The following is an 18680-nucleotide window of genomic DNA, read 5'->3' as shown; positions in this document are numbered from 1 at the left end:
CTCGAGTTGAGGGGAGATGAGGGCGGATGGCATCCCCCCTGAAGTAAAAACGGTCAAAATCATCCACCCTGTAAAACTGCCATCCTCCCTTTTCATCCCCCTCTTATTTACACTGTTTTGTTTTGATAATGAATTTTCTCCCTGGACATTGTAGTTGTTGAAAATTGTAATAAATGCATTCCCAACAGATTCAAAAGCACCATGAATATTAAGTTACACTTGGTTGAAATTTATCTTCTCCATTTGAGCCTAACTGCTTAGGAGCCATGGAAGCCACAGCAGGGCAGCCTGGGGACTGACTGTAGGTGTAGCCACAAGTCTCCCCTGTACATACATGTCCATTTTTGCTATACCCATGCAGCTTTGGGCAAAAAATAATGCAGTTTTTATCTTACAGGAAAATGTGTTTTTTCACCTGTTGTTTTGATATATTTCTGCATAGGCTACTGGAGTGTTAAATAGTGTAGGGGATGCATAATATATCATTTAGACAGTACATCAGTCGGCTAATATGTTTATTTCAAATTACACCCCTGCCCCCACCCCCTTTTAAAAAAAAAAAAAGTGAAAAAAATTGACCATCCCCCCTGAATTTTTTTCACAACTCGACCACTGGCTACAAACACACAAAAGCTTACAACCCAGCATGTCAGCATGGTAAGAAATCAATATACTGCACGTGGCAGATATGAGGCCAACACAACAGAGCAACCATGCAAGGACAAGAGCTTTAATAGAAATTAAATTATACTGCATCCTGTTTTGCAAACAGCGGAGATATGATTAATTCATTCATACCCCTTTTCCATCCGCTTAATGATACATGTCATTGAAGCCATGTTTAATGAGATTCTACTAAGGTACTACTGTGCTGCAGTACTACAGCTACACTACTATTAAATTATACTACGGGCTGTTTCACACGCCTCAGATGTTACTGATTTATTTATAGACATATTGTCCATTTTTTTTCATATACGCCTATTAAACCTTGTTGGATGAGAGTCCATAAATCACAATACTAAAATACCACTGTGCCAGTTAAGCCATTACCACTATATTGCCACAGTGCTATTATGAAGTTAAAGAGTACCAACAGCTGTTTCATAAGATGCAGAGATGTGCAAACGAAGCACTGCTGCTCTTTGAAGAGAATTTTGGCAGAGCAACAGAAGGGCTCCTCCCCTCACAAAGAGAACTGACCTGCCTCATCCTTGGCAGGATCCTGTGCCTTGGTGCAGAAACTAGTGCAGCCTGATTTCCAAGACCCTTTTATGCACAAGAGCATAAAATTCTGTAAATCTTTGATGAAAGTAAGAGATTTTTTTCCCCCAAAGTATTTTACCTATCTCAGGAGGGATTGTCATTCCTAGGAATTTGACATAGAATATTTTTCAAATGTGATTATCAGAAAGGCCTTCTGACCAATGCTAATATATGATCAAAGTAAAACCTCTTATAGCAAATGCTTTGGGTCTCAAAACCTTCATCTGATGGCATGTATTCCTGGCTTGCTACTAGAAGGGTCTACAAGTGTTTAAAAAAAAGTTCTTAAAAATGTAACTTGAAAAATCATAAGGAACTACAGAAATATCTACATGTAGGTAAAGATATAGACATAAATATATTATAAAATATGATTCATTACTTAGGAAAATTCACTACTTGGCACAATAGACAAGACACAGTGAATGAAGCCTATATCAAGCACATAAATTGGACCTTTTTTTTTTTTTTTGGCAAATTTAACAGGTGTATGACCCAAGGATTGAACTTTCTCTATCTAGCCTCAGCCTAATTAAAGCTGACACAGGCACTCCCATTTTTAGCTCACAGAGTCGTGCTTGGCACCAAAACCTGCCACTTGTTAATTGAGTTTGTTTTGCTCAGGTGGTCTGCAGCATCTGGCTGTGGTGCATCATTGTTTGCTGCTGTCGATATCTCAAGCTCAGCTTTTACAGACCTTGAAATGACAATTTTATCAACTCTGCTTAATAACCCTTCCATTTTGAGTCTGTGCTATAAAGGATTGTATATAATGAGCGGGGGAGGGGGGGGGGGGGGGGGACTGCTTGGTGCATAGTAATGTGGGAGAAAAAGATTTTTTTTTTTTTTTTTTTACCTTGACACAGCACTGGGTTTTCCTTTAGGACCAAAGCACTCTTGCTTTGGAGAGCCTGGGTTAAGGTGAACGAGAGATCAATCAATAATCATCCTTTGATATTCTTACAGGGACTAGTGTCTGTGTGCCTATAATGCCTAAGTATTTTTCTTATCTTCTATGATAAGAAATCCCATTGTTTTGCTGATTGTATTTCATACACAGACAGCATATCGACACTTACCTTTCTTTTAATGGTTCATATGCTGCTGTACTTTTGTTTTTTTGCCCCAGTGAAAAAAAGGCACAGTGGAACAGCTTTTATTCGCGATACTGTTGAGGAAAGCTGTTTTCTTCATGAGGGCTGTGAATAAATTGTACTGTACAGGCTGCAAGTATATAGACCAAGTCAGAATAATAGTTATCCATGTGTAGGCTAATTAATCCATAATTAGCTCTGCTCTATGTATGGTTGATTACCTGGCTGCCCCCGGCATTTCCAGTCCAATTTCAACGGTGCTTTTAAATGCTGTCATTATTCGATGATTATTCTCCCACTTTTTCCTTGTACTCTAATTCTCTTATACCTTTGTAATGTTGAGTACACTGCTGATTTTCTGTCATTTCCCATCTTAGCTACTGCACTATGTGAGAGAATGCTTGTGAGAAAAAAACAACACTTTTTTTTTTATAATTAAGCTTCACTCTGCCACAACAACAGTAAAAACATATTTTTTTAGTGACTGTAATGTTATGGCTATTAAAAGTAATAACTGTGACTTGTTTATAACACATCACGTAACATTGCACACTGACAAAAACAAGGGCACAGCTAAGTCACATTTTTGCAAAATAGAGAGCAGTAACCCTAAGCTAGCTAATCAGAGCAGAGATCCAACAGAAATGCCTAATGAAGAGGTAATACTATGCAATACTGGAATAATAATAACAGCAACATTGCTTTTCCTTTTGCAGTTTTGGCTTGGGAACAGGGCTTTTTTGCCATCATTGCTGAAATGTGTTGCAACACTGGTCAGCTGCTCATAGCACCGTCCTCCACCCAATGCACTTGAAAATGTAATGAATGGGGAATTTTCCAAAACAAAGTGGAGGCCAAAAAGTGAGTTTTGAAGGCAAAAAATGTCACAACTTGGCCAAGAAAGTGGTTGACATTTTGACATCTTTCTAAGGAGCCCCATCTTCTTTGGGGCCCCCGGGAACTATTTTGCAGTTCTCCCTTTTATGTACACCATTGCTGCACATACACAGTTGTCTGTATGGTGTACGCCCTTTATTATATGCCTAACACTGCTTATGACTAACACTCAACCTAACCTAAACCTAATGACAAAACCTTAACTTTTTTTTTGGTTTGTTTTTTAAGGATTGTTCTATTCCAAACATTTATTTTAGTTGCCTCATGTTATCAGAAAACTGGGGTTATGGGATAAATAACAGAATATTACAATGTGGAAAACATCTCCCTGCCTCTTTCTTGTATCACTTGTGTACTCCCACGTTATAGGCTGCTTACCTCGACTATATCTGTTAAAGGTTTCACAATAACAGTTTTGGGAAGCTAAGAAACATTTTTTTTACATGCCTTTTTCTCAAAAACTTAAGAAAGAAAAATACCTTAACTATCTTCTGATTTGTAAAGGGTAGGCTGCTTTCCTCAGCCGAGCCATTTTCAAGCATTTCTGTACTCTGGTTTACACTTAAGCTGATATTAAGTCTTTTGCAGTAGCCTATCAAAAGAAGAATTTCTAATGTGGAATGAGCTTGAAAATGTTGAATATAAAACTAGTCCCTTTAAGATAAAGATGTCTTCACTTTGGACGACTTTCCGCATCTTTGTTCTTTTCTTTTCTTTTTTTTTTTTTTTTTTTTTTTTTTAAATTTAATTTATTATTTTTTTCCTCATGTGGACATTTGCTCCTTGTAACTGTCGCACATCCACGCGCAGGCACGCGAGCATACGTCCACGCACGCACGCACGCGCCTCCCTCCCTCCTGTGGACGCGGAGCTCCGGAGCGGCGAGGCGCACATCGCGACGCCGCGCCGCAGCTGCACGTCTCTCCGCGAGCTTCGCGCTTCGAAAACGGCCCCTTTGTGAACCTTTTTATTTTTAGTTTTTAATTTTTTTTTATTTTTGCATTTCTTCTCATGCCACCGACAAGAAACCGGATACAGGGCGATTTGGACGACGAGTAGCTCGGTGAATATGGCGTTTATTGGGGACTTGGACCCTTTCACCGCTACCATACCTGCTACCAAAGTTGAGCTCACCGTATCCTGCAGGTGAGTGAAGCGGTGTTGTGCTTTCTAGACCGACTGACCCCTTTTTTCTCTCTCTTTCTTCCATGCTGTTGCTTCATTTTGATAATGAGAATTTGGTTAAAAAAGTGTTTGTATTCTGTATTTATTTTTGCGTAAATGTGCTTTGGCACACTTGCTAAGGAAGCGTGCTGGTCACTCCGCACACCAGGATGGTTCGTCGGATGTTGTGCCTCATAGCCAGGGATGTTCAGTGGAGGGTAACAATACAACGACTTACTAGACTTTTTATTTATTTGCCTTTTTTATTTCAGGAACAGTTTATCAGCCTTCAGTTAGACAGGGGTACATCTGGACTTTAAGATGTGTATTCGCTGTATATCTACAATCCTGCTGTCAAACTAATGGAAACATGAGGATAGGGGCTTTACGGGGGTCATTTGTGTGTGTGTGTTTGAATTTTGTGCGGACTGGTGGTTGTTGGCCGAATGATGATCCCGAGCTGGAGGTCATAGTTTACACGCCTATTTATTTACAACTCCAGCACGGTTCATGATGCATCCCTGCAGAGCCGTGGGACAACAAACTATATCCAGACGGCTTCTCTTGAGGTATTATAGTAGCCTGCTATAGATTTTTGCTGGATTTTTACAGGACGGAAAAAACGAATATTAATTAAAAACCGTGGTTAAACAGACTCAGAGTTTGTGACAGCTTTACTGTTTGTTCATCAAGTCTCCAGATGTGCATAAGGAACTGTGCACATTTCCCATAGTCCCAGGTTCCTGAATACTTCATTAATTTAATCTATCTATCTATCTATCTATCTATCTATCTATCTATCTATTTATCACTGAGGTGTTTAAAGGTGAAGAGGTTGGCTTGAGGCACACACTGAATTTCACTGAGATTAAATAAATAAATAAAATCATAATAAAGAACAGCAGTTTGCTTTCTGTGGCTGAAAACCAGTCAGCTGGTAAACTGTTGATGCTAAAGCTTCATGTTAGTGAAATTAATTAAGACAAACAAAACCCTATTCTTATGAAATTATTGATGGCATAAAAGAAAAGTCCACTGTATTACTGTAAGTTTTTGAATCATCTCAAAGTGTTTGCTTCAAAAGATGTAACCACTTAAGTTTTTAATGCAATGAACTCACATAAAGTTAAGGTTTTCCTAATGGATATATTGCATGTTCGAGTAAAAGGGGCATTAAGTAATTCATGACTTTGCTGTAGAGCTGCACAATATATTGTTTCAGCATCAACATTTTTTTTCAACATTCATTTTTTTTTTTTTTACTTTTTTGATACAAAAGGAAACCTTACAAGGTTTTCATATTCCATGACTAATCTACTAGAAAAGTCAGTGTGACATTAACTAATTTTGTCCGATTAAAGGGTTCATGGTTACACAAGTTGGTTGCAGGCTCTGCATGCACAGTGATCAGTTTGCTCTTGAAAATGAGTGCTGCTTGTTTTGGTTGTTTGAGAAAGTAATGGAGTGCACCCCCTCAACAGAGCACACAGTGAACTGATGGCTGTGCATGCAGAGCGTGCGTGTCACGTGTCTGTAAGCATGCACGAGACACGGCTACTGTCACAGGTTATGTAGCCTGGATGCTAGATGAAGCCGTTCAATTGTGTGAGGTGGCTTTTGAGTGTGTATATTCCTGTTACCAAGTTACAAAGTTACCTGTCACGAGGTTGGTCCATACCCTCATGTAAGGAACACTTAAAGCATGCACAAAACGTGAAGTATCCAGATCTATTTGTACTTACATCTTTCTGTCATGTAGACAAAACTGTTTTTTGCTGGAGTTTGAGAGTTTTACCATCCTCTGCCACGCTGGGAGGCCTGTTTATCTTCCACCATGCAGATTAAAGGCTCATTTATGCTCCCTTTACATGCAAAAATAAATATGTCTGTTTCAAATAATCAAACTGTCACTGCCCACATACTTTAATGTGTCCTTTCTGTTGGCATGGGTGTTAAGCAATAAAACCACTAGATGGCAGCTCAGAGTCCACAGTGTCTGACAACAACAAACATAGCGATGTTGGAGGAGTTTGTAATAATGTACCTGCTTCAAAGAGGTAAACGCAGAGGCAGTGGTGTAAATTACAGTGGTCTGTGAGGTCATTAAATACACCACAACATGAAGATTGAGAATTCTTCTCTCTAATATTATCGATTTTTTAAAATTTCTTCACGCCTCACTCATAGACTGGTCTTGCTGGGACTATTGGCTACACTGCTTCTGCGATCTCCAGTGGTACTGCTCCTTTTCATCTGTATCCGTAAGCTTTCTGACAACGTGCTCAAATACAGACAAAATGAATGCAGAGTACAGACAAAGGACTCCATCAGTATCCATATTTGTATTTAACGTTGAGCATGAATAAGCCCTAAATTTACTTTGAATATTGTTAGAAATGGTAACATATAAATAACACAGCTGCGACATACAAGTTTATGGAGAAACATATGTTGTTTTTCCCAAATACCTCTCTCCCTGCTCTCTCCACTTGTATGGTAGACACAAGTGGAGAGAAACATAGACTTTTACCACCCACACATCAACAGGTCAACAGGTCTCTGGCGCAGCTTACAGTAGCCACTGATTCTTGGTAATTTGGATAAATCATGTCCCACTAAGAAAAATGCTATTTCTGTTGGAAATTTACAACATTTTAATGAATAAAAAGAATCAAGGGCATAATCAGGGGGTCCTTTGCGCATTTGTAAGGTTCTTTTATAGGTTTATTTTTAATTTGTATTAATTTAATGATTATATGTTGGCCCATGGCCTACAAAACCAGTTGTCCTCGGATAGGAGATAATCACTTCAACTTGATTAAAACAACATAAAGTAATAATTTCATTGAATAATATATTTACCACATGAAAGAGTACATCATAATATGTATTAAAAACTACAAATGATGAGTTTTGACTATATTTACTATTATTTTGTGGTTGCTCAAAATGTGTCCCACATATTCGTCACCACCGTCAGATATTTATTTAAAAAATAATAATAAAAAAACTACAAGGTCAATTACATTCCTGAGGAGCCCTTTTCAAACCTTCAGCTCTACTGCATGCTTCAAGACCACTCAGGCTCCTGGAAGTTTGCTATTTTCTCTTAAATCTCTTCATATTTTTGGACATTGCTACTGTCACAACCATAACATGTCAACACCGTCACTTTTGTTTAAAAAATAATAGATTAGATTATGGAATAAATGTATACTTTTTAAGAAGAGGTCTGATGCAGGTAGCAACAGGGGGGAAACAAGCTGGCTAATGTGAACAACTCATGCTTATCATGTGAAAGAGTAAGTTTTTGTCACCACCGTCAGACGTCACCACCGTCAGGTTTTCTGTGTGACAGTGATGACTGAAGTCTGAAAAATGCTTATAACAGTGCTCAGGATTGTTATTTTTTGTACCAAATAGTTAAATAAAGTTGTTAAGCAAGAAGCCATTGACTTGAGTGGTATAAATTTTGGAAATGTATGTTGTAATGAGGCCACTGTCACCACCGTCAGATTAGTGTCACCACCGTCAGAGGCAGTTATATTTGTTTTAAATGAATATGCTTACAATATGTTTCTTTGGTGCTGTTGAATTATTATAGTATTAGTCTCTTTTGATACAAAAATATGTTTTTCAAATAAAAAAAAAACCATTACAGTGACAGTGTTGACAAAAACAAAGCAGCCTAATAACTGGAAAAATGTCTATTTTATGAAAAAAATGCAAAATGAGGAGGTTGCACCGGTACATTGCTGAACAGCCAAGACCTTGGCCTATAATGATATACCTTCAGATTTTGTAATTTAACTCACTTTTTTTTTTTTTTTTTCAAAATTAAAACCTGTTTTATCCAAATTCCCAAGAATCAGTGTAGCCTGTAATTGACAGAATTATAACAATCACATCTTCACAATAGAGAGGAGAAAGTCAGCTAATTAGCTAAATAGAGCCGAGATTCAATGGAGATATCTAGTGAAGTTTTATATCGGCATTGTAAATTACTTTAGTAATAATACTGCTTTGTTTTTTGTTTATTCAAGAACAAAATGTGTTATAACACTGGCCAGTCACTCGCTCGTATGTCCATCTTCCATCGTTGTTCCCAAATACAATACGGCTGGAAAAAATCTTTCTTAATTATTGTTTTATTCACCACAGAGGAGACTCCAACTAAAACATTTATCTTGAGTGTTGATGGTCTTTGCCAACCGTTTTTTATGAGCAATAGTGGCTGGTAGTTTAGTGTCCGACAAAACCATAAAAGCTCACTAAGCAATTTTTTGACCATGAAAATAGTTCACATATAAAAAAAGAACAATGTATATTTTCGTAAATGTGTTTTAAATAATGTACATCTCACATGAGACAAAGAACCAAAGTGTTTGGTAGGTTTAGAGTGAGCTATTTTGATATAGTGTGGATAGTTGCCATGGATGCTACCCTGTTCACCGCCATGCTGGCATGAACGGCTCAAACTGTAGAAGAAGAGGAGCTCTGACTGCCAATAGTATATTTGGTGTTACAGAGAAGTGAAGCATAAAAGTTTCTATCATTACGAGTAACTTTTCTCTGATCTGTGCCATCTCCTGAACATCAGAGAGTACACAATTTCATCATCAAATGAGCATGACAGACCCCACATAATTGGTGAGGGCAATATTGAGACACAGTTGCACACATGGTGATGCGTGTAGATCTCAAAGAAGAAATTTCAGTTGGTGCTTCTTTAACTGTTAAACCATCTAGTTTGATTTTGAGAAACAGGACAGAGAGGATCTCAGTGCCCTTGCAGTGTTTGTGGAGTGTATGTTGGAGGCAGTTGCAAATAAAATGTAATACAAAAGCAGCGTGCATGATCCTCTGTCCTAGATTGCTGTAACTGCCTCAAACACACCTGCAGCAGTGTTGCCTCTGCCAACAGAGCTGGATGAGAATTATGTTTTCGCCCCACTCTGTTTGTTAGGAGGATATCTCAAAAAAATGATGAACAGATTTGCACAAACCTTTCAGTGACTGGTGTGTGGTGGTGGGTGTTGCCGGTCATAAAAAGGCATATAACTTCTGAACAGATTCATGTAAAACAGGGTGATGCTGATTATGCCGGCTGGCCAAAATGGGGTGTTGCCTATTAAAACAAGGTGCATAACGTCCAAATGGATTCACATAGCGCCGCATAATTTTGTGGAAAGGTCGGTCATAAGCCAAGGAAGAGCCGATTCAGTTTTCATGATGATTGGCCAAGATTAGGTGTGACAGTGGGCATTGGCGTTTTCAAAAGGTGCATAACAACCAAATAGATTCATGTAACATGGCAAACATTTTTGGAAAGGTTGTCATCAGGCATAAAAGAGCTGATTAACCTCTCACACTGATTGGCCAAAAGGGAGTATAGTGGTGGGTGTGCCCTATCACAAAGAAGTGCATAACTCCAACGGCAAAAATACACAGAAAAGTAAGAGCTGCCAAGTGTTTAATCTGGTTAACTATGTGACATCAAAATGGCATATCTTGAGAATTGCATAGCATTGGTGGAATTAGGCACTCTACTGAGAACCATCTTTATAGTTTGGATGTGCGAATACCTCCCGCTGAATGATTTGAAGAGAAGTTCCCATCATGCCATTTCTGCACTATGCTGGGTACCTTTGGAAATCTTTTTTTCTTTGTTTTGGCCCTCTGTCCACACTCATCTAGCGTTTTCCACCTCTGAAAACAAAGCCTTTACAAACACCTCTTCAAGGTGTGTACATTTTAAGAGTGCTGGTCTGGTGTAGTGGGGATGATGAAAATGGAACTCTCTGAAAATGCTGGTGTAGGACTGTCATGACCCAGGCTATAGTCTAGTATTGAGCATTTGTACATGTCATGTGCATGTGTGCTCAATACAAGACTTTTAAGCATCTGAAAATGCCAGTGTGGTGTAGTGTGGATGGATCACCAAAATTGTGTTTTTCTGATATACCTGCCCCTAGTGAAGGATCTAGTCTAGAAAGAGCCCATTGTTTGATAAAGTCCTCTTCACTAAGTAAATCCAATCTATTGCCAGACTCAATGTGTGTATTCAAGCAGAAGAGCTGACAGATTGATTAACAGAAGTCCAATATTGTGCATCAGACTAAGTTCCCATTTGATTGATGAGTGCCCATCATGCTTTATCACCAGACCTTAGTAGTACACACAGATACATACGCAGCGCTTGATGGAGTTTGGCTTCATGCCCGGATGTTATAGGGGGACCCTGGCAGGCTTTAAGAATTGTAGAATCAAAAGAGACACGGCCCTGTGGATGGTTGTACCCTGGAGACTGCATGTCTGGAATCAAGTTGGAGCGACTGTCATCTGATCTGAGTGGTCCGCAGCACAGAGATAGCCATGACCTTTGGGCACAAAAGGTAGGAAGGGTATCCTATCGAAGAATTGATGTGTTGTGATGTGGCAGTATTGAAGCTGGACGCTGACCTGCTGAGAGGCAGGTCGATGTGTCACAGTGGATCGTGCACTTTGTTTGAGGAAGGCGAAGAAAGAAGCAGAAAGTCTCATAGAAACAGGCAAGCTATACTGTATACACGTTCCATGCAAACAGTTTCACACCAGAGGTCACTGTACATGCACAGCTGACATGACCCAAGGTTGCACGTGGAGCTCTTTGCAGGCCACAGTGAGATAATCTTCAGTTGAAAGTAATGGTCACACTAAGCTGATTCATCCCTCCTGTTGACCCTGTTTGACAATGAAATGAATGAAGTTTTCACCTTGTCAGCTACAGTGATTCTTCATGATGTGAAGAGTATAAATATACATATTTAGCAGTAAATACAAACAAAAGGAAATTACATTTAAATACAATCACTTTTAAAGCACATAATTTTTTGTGATTGCTTAATGGCATACCAGTAAGTGTGTAGGAACTCAACACCACCTCAGCTTTTTTAATAGTCCTACCCTTGCAAACGCTCTTTCCTTTGCTTAGGCAACCGTGATTGTGTTCAGTGGCTGGAAGCTAAGCCAAATTAAATGGAAAATAATGGCAGTTAGTGAAATGAGACTAGACTAAAGTAATTCTCTGTGTTTGCCCTCTAACCAGAAGCTTCAACTGGCTGCACTATCACCTAAAATGTATTGGCCTTTTGTATTTCAAATTTTGCACCGCTTAAGTGGAACAGAGCAGAAAGCCTAAAACCAACAGATCGCGCTGGTCATCAGGTGTTGGGTCCAACCGGCTCAGACTCTCCTGGGGTTTCTTGATGATGGTCAAGGGGCCTGTGTGGCACCAGCTGGCCCTGTGGGGGTCATGCTGAGTAGCTGCATTAATGAGTTTTTGAAGGAGTCATTTGGCCTGCTTAAGGCACCAGCCAGCCACCGTGGCTTCAGCTTGTTACCACAGAGAGATAATGTGACTCCAACAGATTCACTGCCCACTCAAACTACCCAGATCCTCTTTGTTTATTCCATAAAAAATGTATTAGAAGAGTGCACTCAGTACAGGCGTATCAACCTTTTCTGGGCTATAGGCAAAACTCAGGAGAGACAATTGTAATTTGTATTGTCAAATGCTTTTCAAATTATTAAATGACCTATGATTAACTGTACGATTCAAAAATAATCCAGCACAGTATAGAAACTGTAAAACTCTGTAGCAACAAAGGACAAATTAAAATAGCAAGATTCAAAATTACTACCAAATGTCTCTCTCAAACACATACACATACGCACACACACTCAGCTAAGATCAGCTAAAAATGAGAACAACTAGACTGGTGTATGAAACAGCAACAACTGTTTTACTCATCATTTTTTACAGTCGTGAAGCATCAGGCTATGTAACCTAATCTGACACTTCTGGCACTTTTTACAGTGTCTGTCTGTGTCACACTGTTTGTTTTTCCCAGTTTGTCTGCTATCTGTCTTTTCTGTTCTGTTCTGTCAACAGTGCATATATTTGCCCGAAAAATGCAATGCACATCCTGGATTTTTTTCACCTGCTATCGGTTAGTGCCAACACATCCACAATAAGATAAAAAAAAACAAACAAAAAACAAAACAAACAAAAAAAAAAACAAAACAAGCATGCTAGACAGTGGGTGAAGAGTGAAGAGTGTTGTGACCCTGGAAGAAAGAGAGACATAGAGAGAGGGAGAGAGAGAGACAGCAGCAGTGGTTTAGCAAGCTAGACAGTGAATGAAGAGAGAGTAGCCAAAACTAAAGTTCTCAAAGGTTTTGCATCACCATGGCCACGAGAGGCTCTTGATACAAACATAACTGTGCACAAAACATTTCTATATATTTTGTTATAGGACTAAATAAAGGGTTCAGTTTTTTTTTAAAAAAAAGAATTTTCTGCCAATTCTTTCATAGTTCAGGCTTTATAGGGTTAACTATGATGTCTGCACCATAGAGATCATTTCAATATAAGATGCAATACATTGTGACAGTTTTGGATATTTATGCTTTTACTATTCTAACCCCATGGCAAAATCACTGGGGCTGCTGCTGATGTGACTTTCTGCAGTGGAGTAAGATACCTTCAAGTCTTAATTATTGAACCCCCACCACTCTCTCCACTCGAGTCTCAGAGAATTGTTTTGACTTCACAGCATGTCTGCACTCTTGTCTGTCCTTTTTAAAAGGTGACTTGATTGCTGCTCTGAATTTACTTCAGTTGACCTGTCAATTGACCCCACTGATCTTCCCAGGAGGACTGGCCTATTCACTTCATTATTGTACCTCTGGTGAGAGAGGAGAGTTCCCTTTTTTCCTCTTCTTTTTCCTTCTTGGTAGTTTAGGGCTTGGCAGGCAGCTGCTACTGCACTGAAAGTAAGCCTGCACATTAGCTAGGGGGGTAAATGTCAAGCTTGGGAACTTAGGCAAGGTTACGTAATTGGGATAACCACCCACGCTGCAATCCCGAGCTCTTTGACTTTAAGAAGCAAGTAGGCGATAAGGTTTTCTTGCTGTGCACTTGTACTCCTGTGGAGCTCAGTGAGTTGAGACTGGCACTAACACTGCCAGGGTTAATGGTTCAATTCCCATTGGGGCCAGCCATGCTAAAATTGTTTGCACTCATGTTTCTGCAAGGCATTTTGGATGATGAAAGGTCCATCTCATGGCAAGTCATTTAAAGGAAACCAAATGGATGAAAAGTTTTGTACAAAGCATCAAGGGCAATGTGTCAAGGTTGATTTACAGTAAATTACATACATTTCTCATTCAAGGCTTAATCTGAAAGAAAAAAAAATGAATGGGGCACAGGGATGAAGTGGAGCCTTTGAAATTCCACAAAAGAGGGATTAACTTCTTCAGCAGCAGTTCTGTTGGAAATGCCCTTCACTCAGAGCTCTCTCAAGTTTTGAATTTTGACTCTCCCTTCAGCTGTACTCTCAAAGCATCATGCCCAGGCAGAGCAACTGCATCAGTAGAACAGAAAATGATTGCTAGAGGTCATGGTATCTATTTTCTATAAATAACACATGCTATGTACTCACCCTAATGTTAATCAGAGCACCGGTGAAGTTTGTGTGTCCAAGTAATCTAAAGTTTTCAAGCAGAGCTTCAAGGCAGCCTTCTTCAGAGCAGAGGTTACCAGAGACTGTTTCTTGGCAAAACTAATGAAATGGAAGACCATAAAGCTACAAGCAGCCCACTCAGCATAATCCCAGTGTTCTGATGCCACATGATTGCATGGCCACTGCATGGCTAACAAAAACATGCTGCCTTCAGATGCTGTTGGAAATGTAGCCTTTGCTTGAATTTGTTTTTCATTTGGGCTTGCATTACCTTCTCTAAGGTATGGCATTTTGCCAAATACACAGAAATGTCTTTCTTAAGTAATAAAACAAAATTATGCCTGCTAAAGCTGCCTGTAGACTCTAACGTTTGTCAGTTTATACAGTAGGAATCAATTGGGGAGTTGAACAAGAATTAAACTAACTAAAATCAGTTTAACTGAAACTGTGTAAAATCCTAACAGTAGCATCCCTTCTTGATGGTTTGCCTCTCCAGTCGAAAGCCCAGCTCTAAGGGACTCCTGTTGTGATGAGATACTGTTTGATCCCTCTCTTTTGCTGGGCTGCAAACCTCTGAAGATGAATGCATTTTACAAATACATCCGGAAAAACCCAGTTTGATTTCTATGCTAGATGGAATCCCCCTTTCGCTCACATGAAGGTATTTAAGGCTCAGAATGAGAGGCCTGCCATGTTTAGGTGGGTGTGATGTAACTGTTGGGATTTCAAATGTAATTCTAGTGTCTAGATGGGACTGCTCTTGTAAATGTTTGATGAACGACGAGGCACTCTGTTCAGACCACCTAGACATATTTGGCCTACCCGTGGTTGAAGCAGCTTTATAAGAGTTGTGCATCATGATCTGAGTGATCAGGTGAACAGTAGGAGTTTACTAAATCCACATACATGTGGAAGTTTCTGCAACACACACACACACACACACACACACACACACACACACACACACACATAATCTTTTCTCTTTTTTTCACTTAAAATCCTCAGTGTGCCATCATGCTACAGTACTACTTTTTTCCTTCCACATGTATCCCATTTGGCAGGTGAAGTCACCTTCCTGTACACTGGACACCTCTTACTCCTTCACACCTCTTACTCCTTCACACTCCCTCAGACTCAGTTGTAACACATGGCCAATGTGACCAGCCCCAATTCCATCGCTTATTATCATTTATTTAAGGTCTTGAAGTCAGGAAAGGCCTAGTGGGTGTGCTCTGACAGAGAGGCAGCCGAGCGTAGCTTTATACCATCTGGGCCACACTGGGATCAGCACAACGTGGGTGCCTGATCTAGATACATCACTACCCATCACCCGCCTTAAGACACTCACTGCTTGTCATATGACAGAGTGGTCCCCCCGCAGCTAGCATGATAGCAAGAACCTTCCTCACTCCGCCTCCATCTCTCTCTCTTTCCCTGTGTTTGTAATACAGCTGCACATTATGGAGAAGCTCACACTACAAATATTGTAACAGACTGCGCGGTTACAATAGAACTTGAAGGATAATACCTGTTTTTTTTTTTTTTTTACTTTCTTTTTTGTTTTTTGTGTTTTTTATGATTCCCTTACCACTTAAGTTCACTTCAATTCAGTTCAGTTCAGTTCAATCCATTTCAATTCAATTAGACTCAGTGCTGTTCAGTTCAGTTCAATTCATTAAAAAAAAAAAAAAATCTGGTGGTGCTAGAGGACAGGTTATGGGTTCACCAAAATTGCTAGATTTTATTCTGCAAGTGACATGAAGATTGCACCAAATTTCATGGGAACCCACTGGATGGATTTGGAGATATGCTGCTCTGGACATAACTAAGAGACCGACCTGCACAGTGGTGTATAGGCCACCACTTTCCATTAAGTCAAAAACAAATATTTAAATATATAGGCAAGACAATAATCCAGTAGGTGAGGATCTCTGAACAGGTGCCCGAGCCAACCAGTAAGAGTTGCTATTGCAGTGACAAGGACATGCTCCACCACTGCTTTTCTGGATTTTGGTGGATGGATTTTGCCTGCATCACCCAGTGGCCCCCTTTTTTTGTGGAAAATTCTTTGTAGTAGGGATTTCATATTGACCTTTAAGCACCAGAAAATAAACTAGAATATCAAAATAGATTGAATAAATTCACTGTAAATTCTGGCTAAATTTGTTTTATCCACATTGAACAAAGTCACTTTTTTCAATAAAAAGAGATGCTGCGAAGTTTTTATGATGATTGTATGTATAAATTCCTCCAAGTGCAACATCAGTGACCATGCCTAAATGTTTGTAGCCAGTATTAAGGTCTATAAGTCTAAATGGCACTGTTATTTTCCTTTGAAATCTAATTTATAAACGTGTAGTTAAAAGATTTATGCCTACACTACCTTTTGATGTGGCTTGAAATGTTTGAGTTGCTCTACAGCGGTAGAGTGTGGGGTAATGTGTCCCACTGGACTTCCCACTGACGACCAATCCCCTCATATTATTTCGTCTTTCTCAGTTAGCTCCATGAAAGCCCTATGAAAGGTTTATGGAGTTTTAATGTAAGATTTGGCAGGAGTACAAGCTGAGTGAGCGAAGGGTTCACTTCAACCCCTTTGGGTGTTGTTGGACTCGCCACCATCCTCCTGACAACAGCCTCCAGATCCCTGGATGCTGTGAGGAGGCAGTACAGAATGAAACTGCAGAGGCCTGCTGCTGATGCTGATGTAACAAGCTGGATCTCCCTTTTCTGAACCCTGCTCCCAAGGTTCTTCATTCTCGGGTCTGGGCCAACCGCAAGTTGTCGCCTTCCTGTGCATATTTAATTCCTTCTGTGCCGTTTAACAGCAGAGTACCTCAATGGCAGGGAGCATCTGCTCTGTTATGGGACTTTTCACTGCATTTATACCTCCCCATGCAAAGAGCAAAGACTGGGGCATCATGTAAATTTGATGGCATCCTCCACTGTTCCTGCTATCCAGGGAGTGCAAAAGTGAAAACTAGTTCCTCTTTTCTGCTCTTTTCTCTGTTTGTTTGAAGTTTGAACGGGTTCTATTTGAAGCTGTATTTTATAGTCTGTTTAATGTTGCTGCATAAATGAAATGACTCTGTTAATCAAATCTGGAGATATTGGTAAACAACAGTGTTTTGGGTCAACAAGGAGTCTAATTAGGCAAGGTTTCATGCTGTAACAATTTCAGTTTCTCTTTGTGAAACAGTGAAGTGGGAGTACTGTGGCCACTGGAGTGCAATGAAATATGTCAGTGTGTCTTCTTGTTTTCTTGTTTTTCAGAAACCTGCTGGACAGAGACACGTTTTCCAAGTCTGACCCAAGTAAGCCCATTTCCCATTACATACATACCCCCACGCAAAGCATGCATATGAAAGCACATGCTAACACAGCACAGTTACGGATGCACAGACATATGCATGCATTCACCACATGGACCACAAACACACACTGCACACACACTACACACACACTCTGCTTTCCCTGTGTGATTCAGTAGACATTTGCATGTGTCAGGGGTCATATTTGTCAGTGTTGTCTGCTCTAGCTATCAACGTGAGTGAGGGGAACCAGATACCCTCACACCCACACCAGCCGCTTTATTCATATAGGAAGCGTTCCTCAGCACTCATGTGCTCTTCAGCATCACACTGCTTCATATCCATATTGTTGCACACGTTCCCACCTGGGAGCTGCCTGGTACAACAACGGTGTTTTAACACTGGCCACTGAGCGGCCTTGCGTGTGCAAACCCATAATCGATAAGTTCACAGAATCGCGGCTTGGACCTTTAAGTGTCAGACAGCAGAGAGAAGGATGAGCATCCCTGCCTGCCCAAACGTTTATGCAAGGAGGCACTTGTGCTGCGTTCATGTCTCTGCTCTGCTGACAGCACTGGCCCCAGTCACACAGCATTAGACCGCCTCAGCAGAGCCACACACACACATACACTAACAGGCACACACAACTACACAGGCCTCAGGGAGGCTCACGTACCATATTCATATTAGCTTATAAAGCTAGACAACACAACAGTGTTGTCTAGGTTTATACACCACTGAGTTTTGTGTGTGTGTGTGTGTGTGTGTGTGTGTGTGACGTTTGTGAATATTTGTGTATGTTTATATGAGTATGCTCATATACACACATATATATTCTCCTCCATCTTCCTGCGTTGCATGAATGTGTCCATGTGTTAGTGCATTCAGAGCATTGCGCTTCAACAAACTGGAATAGGGCTTAATGCAGACAGGAACACCATCAAAGTATGCCACATTGGTGTCTCCTACATTCAAAACAGAGCGGTGTAAGCAGCACTGTTGTCAAGCTTCTGCCTTCATCATCAGTGTGATGAATGCGAAGAGTTGAAAGTGTCGTGACGGACAGGCTGCATCGCTATTTGTGGGCATGTGATTGATGTATCGCTTTCTCCTGCACAATAACACAGTGACCATGTGTCATCCAAGGCTTCATGGCAGGATAAAATGATGACTTAATATTCAACCAGCTGAGCCCCAGCTCACCGCACACCATCTACAACGCAACATATACAACATTAAAACTGGCGGTCTGAGAAGCCACTTTAATTGGAATTTGTCTATCTAAAAAAGGTGTCACATTTTCAACACTGCCATGAGTCTAATGTGGAACAACAAACACTCATACATCAGTTTTTAACAGTCTTAACAATATGCAGTCGGTGAGCACAATATTTGCATTAATTGCAAAAGTTTCAAATCAATATTCTGTTACATTCTGGGGG

The 18680-nt window shown here is 40.1% G+C and overlaps 1 protein-coding gene across 1 annotated transcript in view; it reads left to right on the top strand.

Moving 5' to 3' along the window:
* Nucleotides 1-4284: 4284 nt before the first annotated feature.
* The window catches only part of LOC115360642 (copine-8-like), a 60024-nt gene continuing 45628 nt past the window's right edge, over nt 4285-18680 (top strand). The window contains exons 1-2 of the mRNA XM_030053677.1: nt 4285-4403; nt 17201-17241. Of these exons, the coding sequence (XP_029909537.1) occupies nt 4327-4403; nt 17201-17241 (118 nt within the window). The 5' untranslated portion in view covers nt 4285-4326. The remainder of the gene's footprint in view (nt 4404-17200; nt 17242-18680) is intronic.

This window comes from Myripristis murdjan, chromosome 6 (genome assembly GCF_902150065.1).
Source record: "Myripristis murdjan chromosome 6, fMyrMur1.1, whole genome shotgun sequence".
Classification (NCBI taxonomy): Eukaryota; Metazoa; Chordata; class Actinopteri; order Holocentriformes; family Holocentridae; genus Myripristis; species Myripristis murdjan.
The sequence above is the reverse complement of the archived record's forward strand: the minus strand, read 5'-3'. Positions and strand labels throughout refer to the sequence as shown.